General features: G+C 38.2%; 1 protein-coding gene across 5 annotated transcripts in view; it reads left to right on the forward strand.

The window, feature by feature from the left end:
* Positions 1-12,791, forward strand: part of GEMIN5 (gem nuclear organelle associated protein 5) — a 42,941-nt gene that overhangs the window by 4,559 nt on the left and 25,591 nt on the right. For 3 of the 5 annotated variants that reach the window (XM_024760107.1, XM_024760108.1, XM_024760110.1), the window contains exons 4-11: positions 1,329-1,480; positions 1,691-1,810; positions 3,425-3,557; positions 4,612-4,777; positions 5,644-5,856; positions 6,850-6,935; positions 10,689-10,771; positions 12,140-12,276. In XM_024760107.1, the coding sequence (XP_024615875.1) occupies positions 1,329-1,480; positions 1,691-1,810; positions 3,425-3,557; positions 4,612-4,777; positions 5,644-5,856; positions 6,850-6,935; positions 10,689-10,771; positions 12,140-12,276 (1,090 nt within the window). The remainder of the gene's footprint in view (positions 1-1,328; positions 1,481-1,690; positions 1,811-3,424; positions 3,558-4,611; positions 4,778-5,643; positions 5,857-6,849; positions 6,936-10,688; positions 10,772-12,139; positions 12,277-12,791) is intronic. The other 2 variants (XM_024760109.1, XM_024760111.1) reach the window with 1 other exon arrangement.

Here is a 12,791-nt window from a genome sequence, read left to right on the forward strand (position 1 = left end):
GTTTTTAGAGGTTCAAAACAGTCCCTGAAGTCTTGACTGAAATTGTAAAACAGGTTGATCACATGACTATTAGGTTATATATCTTGATGGTTTTCAAAGTCTGTGTCTTCAAAGATTTGATATATTCTATGATTTCATGTTTTTTTAAATAAAGCTGTAATGGGGGAAAAGGTTTTTAATAAAAGGAGAAAAATAAATAAAGCTGTAGTGGTATTTTTCCCTGTAGGACCATCTAGTGTATAGGAAATGTAAACAGGTATGTCCACTTTGGAGAGCAATTTTGTACTTTCTAGTAAAGCAAAAATGTGTATATCTTAACATCCTATTACTAGGCATCAAACCTGAAACTGGCTTAAGTGTGTATAAAATTCTTAATAGCATTTTTTGTTTGTAATGGTAGAAAAAAAATGGAAGCCCTTCAAAAGGAAAATGAGTAACTAAACTTGTGGTATATTCATATGGTGGAGTACTATGCAATAGTACAAACGACTGACCAGGAACTAGAGTTACATGTGTCAACATGAACGACACAAAAAGAATGAGTGAAAAAAGCAAGCTACAGAAAAACAGACAACATGATACCATTTATATGAAGTTTCTAAATGTACAAAGTAATTCTGTATCTTATTTAGGAATATATACAAAGAAAGGCTAGGATTAATGTAACACAAAATTTAGGAATAGCAGTTTACCTCTGGGGAAGAAAGGGAGAGAGGTTTGATTGGGGTGGGACGTACAGAGGACTTCAGCTGTATTGGTAATATTTTTTTTCTTAAGCTAGAGAGTAGATATTTCTTGTATCTGAAATACTTCATCATTAAAAAAGAAAAAACAAAACTATTACAATTTCTAAGTTTCTTCCGAATTCAAAAAATGACAGCCTTGGAATATCCAGATCTAGAAGTTAGAATTCTGCAGCTTTTGTTAGAAAAGTAAGATCATTTGTAAAAGGAAGGAGATATTTTTAGTTTATTAGGACAAATTCATTTCCAGTTAGCGAAATTGCTGGGCCCCTGTCAGAAGTATTTTTCTCTAAGTTCCCCTTGGGCACAGGCATGGTCCACTGTTTGAGCTTCGTGACAGGCAATGTGTATAGTATAACTTAATGCCAGGAGTTTGGCATGGGGGAGGGTTTTTTAAAAACTGGAAAACATGAAATAAGTACTTTGGAATAAGGACAGACAAGATTACTTCTTGCTCTTTTTCCTTCCCCCCACCCCAAATGCACTTAACTTTTAGAAATGCACAATAACTCCTAAGCCAAAATGTTTCCTAGAAAGACAGTCTGTCTTCATTTTTCAGTAATATTTCTAACTCTCGTTTTTTAGCTACAAGGATGGCATAGTGGTTATAATTGACATCAGCAAGAAAGGAGAAGTTATACACAGGCTTCGAGGCCACGATGATGAGATCCACTCCATAGCCTGGTGCCCCCTGCCTGGTGAAGATTGTTTATTCATAAATCAAGAGGAAAATTCAGGTAGAGATGATTTAAGAGGGTTCAGTACTCTTTAGACCTAAAGAACAAATTAGGTAGAATAGTACAATTTGAATTATGTTTAAAACTAGATTTTACAGATCAAATCTATGAAAACAGTAACTAAGTTTCAGGAACCCTTGCAAACTAATTTTTCTTTGATAAGTGCATGTTTAATGCAAATTAAAAACAAAATTACCATCTCTACCCTAGAAGAACTTGAAATCCCCAATGGGAAAGTTATAGCACAAACTCCAGTAAAAAAAGGCTGCTACTTAGCCACTGGAAGCAAAGATCAGACCATTCGTATCTGGAGCTGCTCTAGAGGCCGAGGTAAGACTGACATTTAACATTTCCTTTGTGATATAACCTATTATCAATCCAGTAGAAGTAGAAGCTTATTATTTCTTGTTATCCTCAGTGTGTGTCATCTGTCAGAAAGCAGTTCTTTACTTTTCTATCCAGAAAGTTTTAGCCTGGGCTAGAGCTCTCTGCACTCTGAACATCTGGCTTTGGTGTTGGCAATGAGGTTTTCTATTGCATTCACAGAAAGGTCACTGTCTGGCCTGGAGGGCAAGATGTTTATTATGAGAATGGGAATATCTGAATTTGGCAAGGCCTGGATCAGAAGAATGGAAAAGATCTCTAGAGCTAGAGCTTTTAATGCACAAATGCAGAATTAATAATGAATACCTAATATAGAAGTACCTGTTTAAATGTAAAAGCTCACTTTACCCAAATTACAGAGACCCTCAGTCATACAGCTTTCCCAAGCTTCTCTTCGAACAGAACTTTTACCTTAAGTTTATATTGAATAGATTGAGAGGAACTCCAGGCAGACTGAATTCTACCTTTACAGTAAAAATCTACCTTTTCTCTTTACAGCAGTCTTCTTTCTCCAATTTATGTAAAACCATGGAAGTTTTTTCATCTTTGTGCAAATGCATTAGTACACGTAAAGCAAGTAGCACAGTGCTTGGCACATAGTTAGGGTTCAGTCAGTGGTACCTAGTAGTATAATTTTGGAAAGCAGAATTTTTTAAGGTTTGTGGACTGCTCTTGGACACACTTTGGCTGATACTCCCTACTGGGGACAACATCGGGCTAGGAATCCCTCCAAAAGGGTAATCTCTGAACTTACAGATGTCTAGTACAATGGTATTCAATTCTGGTCATGCAGCAGAATCAGCTGGAGGTGCCTACACCCCACCTCGAATCTGCTGAATCAGAATCTCTAGGGGTAGAGCCCTGGCGTATGTATTTTTAGAAGCACCAGTGGTAGTTCTCACGCACAGTAGGGACTAAGAACATCTGGTCGGTAGCATGTCAGGAGTGGAGAACTTACCACTGCAACTGCCAAATTTGTCCCCGTTGTTGGATTTCTTGCCAGCCAGAAGATGGAATCCTACTCTCCTTCCAACTTTGAAGAATCTTGGGTTGTGTACCACCTGGGTTCTCAATCCCAGTTGGAACCTCATTTTCCCAGATACACCATATTCTTTTTTTTTTTTTTTTTTGGCGGTACGCGGGCCTCTCACTGTTGTGGCCTCTCCCGTTGCGGAGCACAGGCTCCGGATGCGCAGGCTTAGCGGCCATGGCTCACGGGCCCAGCCGCTACGCGGCATGTGGGATCTTCCCGGACAGGGGCACGAACCCGCGTCCCCTGCATTGGCAGGCGAACTCTCAACCACTGCGCCACCAGGGAAGCCCCACACCATATTCTTAATGTTTAAGTTGCCGAGACAGCCTGTAAGAGCTTGTTTGACCAAAATGTGCTAGACTAGTATTAACCACTATATGCGTAAATTTCCATGAGAAAATGAGGTCTGAATTCTAAGCAACCAAACTAACAAACTTTTAAACATGAACTGTGTTGTGAACTGCTGGTGGCTTCATGCATGTACTTTCATTGTCTTGACTGTCCATGGACCTTCTCTTAATCTGCAGTGGTGACGACTTTGAAATTGCCCTTTCTGAAGAGAAGAGGAGGGGGTATAGACCCAACTGTTAAAGAGCGCCTTTGGTTGACACTCCATTGGCCCAAGGGTCAGCCAACACAGCTGGTATCCAGCTGTTTTGGGTAAGTCTTTTTGGTCATGCTCTCTGACATATTTTGTTCTCTTCTCTAGCCTCAGGAATTCCTAGGCCTTTCTTTCTAGACACAGAAGATGGAGAAAGCAGTGACTAAGGTTTATATTATAATGGGCCATTTGTAATGGAAAAATCATGGAACTAATACCTGTGCTGTCTAATAAGAGTTGTGAAAAGATCAAATAAGTACGGCCTGGTGGTTAAGTGTGGACTCTGAAGTCAGGCAGAACTGAATTTCAGAATCAATCTGTTACTTACCAGCTGTTCATAAGCAAGACCCTTCACTTTTCTGAGCTTCAGTGACTTCACATGAAAAAAGGGGAGGATATAAGTGTTTCCTCTCTCTTAGGATGATTATGGCCATTCATTAAGCAAAATTTATTGAGCACCAGCTTCTCGTTGCTTGAGATGATAAGTGAATTTAACAGACAAGTTCCCTGCTTTTAAACGAGGTAATACAGGCAAAGCATATAGAAATACCCCAAAGTGTTAGTCACATCCCAACTATCCCCACTGCTCCAAAAAAGACATACTATGTCTTAAAGCCTTTGTGGCTCTGCAAATTATGGTGGCATTTTATAATTAAAGCTTTTAGGAAAATCTGTTCAAAAGGTAGTCCAGTACAACTGTATGATTCAAAAAGAATGAAAGGATATAGTAAAGTTCCCTTTTTTTTTTTAGTATTTCGGCCACACCACACAGCTTGTGGGATCTCAGTTTCCCAACCAGGGACTGAACCTGGGCCGCCGCAGTGAAAGCACCAAGTCCTAATGACTAAACCACCAGGGAACTCCAAAGCTCCCTCTCCACCTCTGTCTTCACTACTTGGTTCCCCTCCCCATAGGCAGTGACTTTTTTTTTGTTTTTGTGTGTGTTTTTCCAGAGATTATTTTGTGCCTATTTCAGAATATGTAATTTTTATCTCCTTAAAGGAACAATGAACAGAAATTATTTTGCAGCTGAGGGCCCACACTCTCTGGCCCAAAATCACTTGTTTTCAGATTGCTCATGAAAGAGAACTAATACTTGTTTTTCCTTCACAGAGGCGAACTGCTACTATGGGATCTCACTCAGTCTTGGAGACGGAAATATACCCTCTTTAGTGCTTCATCAGAAGGGCAGAATCATTCAAGAATTGTGTTTAATTTATGTCCTCTACAAACTGAAGATGACAAACAGCTGCTGCTTTCCACATCAATGGACAGAGATGTAAGAACAGCTTATTTTGCATTCAGCACTGTACAGCAGTGATTGAGGACTTGCATGGGATTAGAGGGCTTTTTCAAACCGTACATTATCTCTCACACCTCACCTTGCCCCCGCGTTCCAATTTCAGAGTTACTGTTACTGATTGGCATTAAATACATTAGCAGCAGAAAAGTAGGGGAAAGCTGAGAAACGACCAAGATGCCTTTTTGTTAAAGCAGGTACAACAAGGAAGAGTAGATGTGTCCATGGAAGGCTATGCGAGATCATCAAGCCTTAGCTTTCAGATACCCTCGTCTATCGTTCAGGTAGCAGAGCCATCTCCTCTTGGCACAGTCTCTGTAAGAGACAATCGGCTTTACTTGAGACACCTTTCTGTTTTACAATAAGCTAGGCTCGTTTGACAGACCGTTCTCTTCCAAGTCACTGTTAAACAAGTGACGATTAAAAACTCAGCACTCCTCTTCCACTGGCTATGATAAAATATTTTGCTTTTGAAGATAACGATTCTGATTCTTCCACTGTCCTGAGGCACCTGTATCTTTTTTTTTTTTGAGTCTGCCAAATGAGAAAATTACCAATGCTGTAATACAGTGATACAGTAGAGTGGAAAGGCCACTGAACTCTGGGAAATAGGAAGCCTGGGTTCTAGTTTATTGTGCTCTCAATTCACTTGGCATCTTAGGGAATAAATGTATTCTAAGATCCCTCTGAGCTCTACAATTTATAACTGAGTTTTTCTCATTCCTACTGGAATAGTTAAGTTACCTTATCCTGATGTATTCTGAGCCCATCCTATTTGAAGTGTTGATTGTTTTCCCTGTTTCTCTGACCTTCTTTATAAAGACCCTAACCCTTCATCTTTTCAGGTAAAATGTTGGGACATGGCCACCCTGGAGTGCTGCTGGACCCTGCCTTCCCTTGGTGGGTTTGCCTACAGTCTGGCTTTCTCTCCTGTAGACACAGGCTGTTTGGCGATAGGCGCTGGTGATGGCATGATCCGTATATGGAATACATTCTCCATAAAGAACAACTATGATGTGAAAATTTTTTGGCAGGGTGTCAAGTCCAAGGTTACAGCGGTAAGGAAGCTTTCTTTGAGCTTGCCATGAACTTTTTTCAAATAACTAATTCTCTTTTAGAGAATATCTATTCATATAAATGAACTCTATTGGGAATTCAGACTTCTTCAAGGGTATTTTCGATGCAATTTGAAAGTGGAACAGCAGAAGGACTCTCTCTGACCAAACCCATTACATACCTCCGAATTCAGAAATTTGGCTTTGTTTGTAAAATTAAGGTTTTGTTCAAGTCACAGTGTTTTCTAATAGTAAGAAATTAGAAATAACCTGGATGTGTATTCATAGGAGATACATTAAATTATAACCACATGGGGAATAGTATTAAACTATTAAAAGTGATAATGTAGATCTTTCTTTAATGTGGGAAAATGTTAATGATTCATGAAAAATGCGAATTACAAAACATGGAATGCAGATTACAAAACAATATGAATAATTTTTTTGTTTTTCTTCTAAGTGATATCTTTGTTGTAGCTATTTAATCTAAAAGCAATAAAGGTTTGTGGTTCAAAACGAAAACCACAGTACAGAAGTGTAGGAAGCAAAAAATGTTTCCTACCCCACCGTTGACTCCATTCTCCCACTTCCATCATCCAGAGAACCACTGTTGACAGTTTGTGATGTATCTTTCCAAGCTTTGTTAATGATGAATAGAATCATATTTTCTGAATTGTTCTGGAATCTTTTATTCCCCACTCAACAATGTATCATGCACATCATTTAAATGTTTGAACCTATTTTTGTTTTTTCAATTATATATGAAGTTCAACCACAAAAAATGTCTAGAAAGATATAGAATTGGCAATGGGGTGTTTGGATGGTGAGATTACAGGTGACTTTGTTTTTAATATTTCTTTGTTTCTCTTTTAAATAATGAGAATTTGTTACTTTTAAAATTAGAAGACAGAAAGAACAAGAAAGTTTTCCAACTGAACACCTGAAGTATAACCTAAGGATTCCCTTAACACTGCCCCTTTCCTCATTTTTTTGTAGCTCTGCTGGCACCCAACCAAGGAAGGCTGCTTAGCTTTTGGAACTGATGATGGAAAAGTGGGATTGTATGACACCTACTCCAACAAGTAAGAAATAGATGATTCCTATTTAGCCCATTGACCAAATTGTCAGTGAGTTAATTTTGAGTTCATAAACCTGGATGTATATCATAATAGGCCTGGGAAGCATCTTTAAGATTCTGACTCTGAGTTTAAGCTTAGAACTCAGAATTTTATTTAAAAAAATTTTTTCAGGTGATGGTGGTTCAGCCCATCTGACCTGTGGGAACCACTAAAATAAACCATTTGCTTTTGTTTTCCCTCAACATTTTTTTTACAAAAGTTTTCAGACATCGAAGAATGTTAAAAGCCGAGAACAAAGAACATCTCTGTACCTTCCATCTTGATTTACCAGTTGTTAACATTTTGCCACACTTGCTTTATTTGTCTACACTTAACAAAAATTAACAATATCCATAATATGAGCTAATATCCAGTGCATATACAAATTTCCTCATTTGAGCCAAAAACGTTTTCCCGAGTGGTTTTTTCTTCAAACTTTTTTCAATCAGGGATCACACATTGTATTTTGTTATGTCTCTTTAGTCTCTTATTCTAGAATAATCCCCCACTTCTTTCCATAACATTGCCTTTTCAATTTGAAGATTCCAGATAAGTTATTTTGTAGCATATTCTGCATTTTGGACTTGTTAATTCTTCGTGGTGACTTGTAACTCATTTCACTATTCCCTGTATTTCTTATATTCCTTGTATTCCCTGTATTTCCTATAAACTGTCTAGAGCTGCACTGCCCATTACAGTAGTCTTTAGTCACAGGTGGCTACTGAGATGTGCTGAGTGTAAAACATACTCGAGATTTCTAAGGCTTAGTCCCCAGAAAAGAATGTAAAATGCCTCAGTAATTATTTATTTTCTTATATTTTAAAAGATAATACTTTTTATATACTGAGCTAAATAAAATACATTCTTAAAATTGAGTTTCACTTGTTTCTTTTACTTCTGTTAACTTGGCTACTAGAAAGCTTTGAGTTGCAGATGTGGCTCACAGTATAAATCTACTGGGCACAGCTATTCTAGATGCTTGATTAGATTCCAGACCTGCACTGTTCAGTTTGGTAGCCACTGGCCATGTGTGACTATTTATAGTTAAAGTAATTAAAAATAAATAAAATTAGAAATTGAGTTCTTAGTTGCATGAGCCACACTTGCAGTGCTCAAGGGCCATATTTGGCTAAGGGCTACTTTATTGGACAGCACTGTTCTAGGCCAGGGATTAGAGAATTATGGCCCATGAGTTAAGAATAGTTTTATCTTTTGAAATAAATGAAAAAGAATCAAAAGAATATTTCACAATGTATGAAAAGTAAATAAGATTCAGATTTCTCTGTCCATAAGTAAAGTTTTATTAGAGCCCAGCCACACTCTTTTTTTTTTTTGGCCGCGTTGGGTCTTTGTTGCTGCTCATGGGCTTTCTCTAGTTGCAGCGAGTGGGGGCTACTCTTCATTGCGGTGCGCGGGCTTCTCATTGTGGTGGCTTCTCTTGTTGCGGAGCACGAGCTCTAGGCACGCAGGCTTCAGTCGTTGTGGCACACGGACTCAGTAGTTGTGGCTCGCGGGCTCTAGAGTGCAGGCTCAGTAGTTGTGGCGCACGGGCTTAGTTGCTCCGCGGCATGTGGGATCTTCCTGGACCAGGGCTCGAACCCCTGTCCCCTGCCTTGGCAGGAGGATTCTTAACCACTATACCACCTGGGAAGCCCCACACTCATCTTTTTTACCTCTTGTCTGAGGCTGCTTTCATGCTACCACAGCAGAATAAACGAGTTGTGACAGAAATTGCCTGTTTCGCAAAGCCGGAAGCACTGACTATCTGGCCCTTTACAGGAAAAGTTTGCCTAAAGATCATTTGCATCTAAGTGAGAATCATTCATTATACTGTGCAGCTAGCCTTTTTATATGCCAGTTTTTTAGGTACTTACGTATAACTGAATACGCATTAACTATTTTTCTTCATATCTAGTTTTTTAAAAAGGCTACACTATTTCAAAGAAGTATTTAATAAAACAAAACTATATATCAATTTAAGTAGGTTTGTGTCATCACAAAACTGCTGACTAATTCTGGTAAATTACTATCGTTTGGTTATTATAAGCTGAATATCTAAACTGATACCAGCAAAGGTATGTAGTAGGAGGAAGGATGTTGCTGTAGATACATTGTTAGTATTCAGCCAGAAATGCTTATTCTACTTCTTTCAGCCAAAGAAAAATTGGTTCATTGTCTAGAGTGATAATGATAAATGTGTCAGATACATGGAAATAAAGAAGTCAACAGCTAAGTTAGTTCAGTCATAGGTTCTAGAATCCTGGAATTCTAAAATCATACAAAGAATACAGTATATGTTAAAGGTAATAACCGCACTGCCCTGTCCTGACACATCACATATTATTAATCACCACAGCAACCGTCAAAAATACCCTGAAGAGCAATGTTTCTTTAAAAAAAAAAAAAAAAAAATCAAAAACTCAAAAAGAACTACCATATGATCCAGCAATTCCACTCCTGGGTATATATCCAAAAAAAACAAAAACACTAATTTGAAAAGATACATGCACCCCTGTGTTCATAGCAGCATTATTTACAACTGCCTAGATATGGAAGCAACCTAAGTGTCTATCAACAGATGAAAGGACAAAAAAGTTGTGTGTATACACACACACACACACACACACACACACATTGGAATAACTACTCAGCCATAAAAAATAATGAAATTTTGCCATTTGAAGCAACTTGGATGGATGTGGAGGGTATTATGTGAAGTGAAATAAGTCAGACAGAGGAAGACAAATACTGTATGCCATCACTTACATGTGGAATCTAAAAAATACAACACACTAGTGAATATAACAAAAAAGAAGCAGACTCACAGATACGGAGAACAAACTAGTGGTTGGGGTGGGGTGGACTATAGGGGTGGGGGAGTGGGAAGTACAAACTATTGGGTGTAAGAGAGGCTCAAGGATGTACTGTACAACATGGTGAATAGCGCCAGTATTTTGTAATAATTAAATGGAAAGTAACCTTTAAAAACTGTAAAATAGGGCTTCCCTGGTGGCGCAGTGGTTGGGAGTCCACCTGCCGATGCAGGGGACACGGGTTCGTGCCCCAGTCCGGGAAGATCCCACATGCCGCGGAGCGGCTAGGCCCGTGAGCCGTGGCCGCTGAGCCTGCGCGTCCGGAGCCTGTGCTCCACAACGGGAGAGGCCACAACAGTGAGAGGCCTGCGTACCGCAACCAAAAAAAAAAAAAAAAAAGAATGTGATGTTAATGACAGGGTAAGCCAAAAATGACTTCCAGTCTTTTACTTGAATATAAGGTGGATACATCTGCATGGTGATAATATATGCTTAGCAGTAACCTTAGTTCTGGGCTTAACAGTTTGCATTTTCTGTCTTGTCTTGTTTTTCTCTAATTGTGATAGCCTTTACACTGGTATATAACTACAGTAATATTAGAGTATTGACAGAGATGGGGAGAATGATCCCAAGCTGGCCAGTTGGGGAGGTTAATAGCATTCTTTTACTGGGTGAAGTATGTTCGGGACTTAATTATTTTGTTAGTAGCTATCATTACATGGTATATTATTTAAGTGTTTGCTTGTTTACAGTCAGTTATTTGGAGAAAGGTACTGTTAAATTATTTTTCTTTAATATCAGCAACTAAGTTTATATAACAGGTAACTTTTTGAAAAAGATGGTCTGTTTTCCACTATATCTTTTTGTTTTAAGTCTTTCTGTTTGTAATCCCCCTTCCCCCCAGGCCTCCACAGATTTCTAGCACATATCACAAGAAGACTGTATACTCATTAGCCTGGGGGCCACCAGTACCCTCCATGGCACCCGGTAAGTGTGAGTCATTCTGTAACAAACGTGAGAGTATTCTCTTTCTTTCAACTTAATCCTGGGATGTGCAACCTGGAAAGAGTCATAAATATTCTAATGCAGTGGTTACTTAAGCAAGCTGCTATGTCCCCAGGGGTCCATGAGGGCAGTTGTAACAGGTGATAAATTAGAAAGCATTCACCCAGAATAAGCCTCTCCAAACTCCAAACTAAAGCATATTTGATCTCTTTGAGCTGAATTTTTTCATTGTGAATATAGTTATCTCATGCTTGGTCCTGATACATAGTCTAATGATTTTCACTAAAATTTGCTATCACCTTTTAATTTTATCAGAATGATAATGCTGGGAATTCCCTGGCAGTCCAGTGGTTAGGACTCAGTGCTCTTACTGCCAAGGGCCCATGTTAAATCCCTGGTCCGAGAACTAAGATACCACAGGACATGCAGTGTGGCCAAAAAAATAAATAAATAAAGATAAGCAATTTATTTTAAAAATAAATTTTAAAAAAGAATTATAATGTTAATGATCATCTGTTTTCACCTACAGTTAAAGCAAACTTACAATTTCTCAAATGATCTCTTGTTGCCTTTGATGTATTCTGACCCTTTTCCTTTTCTAACCCCTCAGCCTTATATTTCTCTTCCGTATGCCTACAGTGGTAGGTCTTGCAGAATTTTAAAAATGAATGTGTTCAGCAAAAGTCTTTGGTAATCTTTTCTTCACCATATATAATGGAACATCTGTAAATTTCCATAATAATGTAAACGTTTACAGTGTAAATCATCAGAACTCAAGCAGCATTGCAGTGGTAGTTCATTCATTCATTCATTCAACAAATGTTGATCCTTGATTTGTGCCAAGCACAGTTCTAGCAATGGTGAAAATAAAACTTGCCCTTACAGAAACCCACCAGAACCACTGTTTGCTTCTTAAAAATCAACAGGATGATTGCTGTAACACCAAAGAAATCATTGCTTTGAGTACAGCTTCTTACATTTAGTCATAGCAAGTCCTGCAGCTCCATATATTTAAATGCCCAAAGAGTACTTGTCGGTAAGAGAAGGTAAATTCCCCAAAACTTTGAAAGCATGTTTTCTGATCCCAGCTTTGGCACCCCTACTATTTTGAGTGGCAGAAGAATGTTTAAAGCAAATATGTTGTATTATAAATATTAATGTAGAATTAGTATACCTTTTATTTCTGCCCCCAACAACTGTGTTCAGATGCAAAGAACAGTGACTTTATTCCAATAAATTAATGTAATTCTTTTAAAACATCTCATAGTACGATACGGTCATACTATAGCAACAAATAGTTAAGCTGGTGAAGTACAAAACGGATACGCTTTCTTTCCTTATCTCATATAGGAGGAGAAGGGGACAGACCTTCCCTCACTTTATACAGCTGTGGAGGGGAAGGGATTGTCTTACAACACAACCCCTGGAAGCTTAGTGGAGAGGCCTTTGACATCAACAAACTCATCAGGGACACCAATTCAATCAAAGTGAGTTCTTGTGGTCTAAAGTCTTCTCATGATCTCTCCATCTTCTTGGCTTCTCATCTTGCATGATAAATGCCATTATAAGAGGTATCCGTTATGCTCAGGCAGATTTCAAGCTTCTTTCAATTGCAATGGTGATTTATTATAAACTTTCCGATCTTGAATATAAAGCAGCCTTTTCACGCCAGCCACTTTCTCCAGAGTGAGGTGTTCGTAAAAATAATTTTTTAATATGGTATTCAAGTGCAGATATAAGGTATTCTGCTCAAGACAGAATTGTCATTTTGTTTTTAATTTTTTTAGTGAAATAATTACAGATTTATACAAAAGTTGCAAAAATAATACAAATAATTTCCTTATATCCTTGACTGAGATTTCCACATTTAGCCACATTTTCTTTACCATCCTATCAGTGTATCTGTATGCCAGAACTGTCTTTTTAAATGAAACCATAAATGTTGAGATTTCCTTACTCTTTCAAACGAGCATTTTTTACTGTTGCTCATTATTTTGTATGG

Source organism: Neophocaena asiaeorientalis, unplaced genomic scaffold (assembly GCF_003031525.2).
Source record: "Neophocaena asiaeorientalis asiaeorientalis breed wild unplaced genomic scaffold, Neophocaena_asiaeorientalis_V1.1 scaffold336, whole genome shotgun sequence".
In the NCBI taxonomy this organism is placed as follows: domain Eukaryota; kingdom Metazoa; phylum Chordata; class Mammalia; order Artiodactyla; family Phocoenidae; genus Neophocaena; species Neophocaena asiaeorientalis.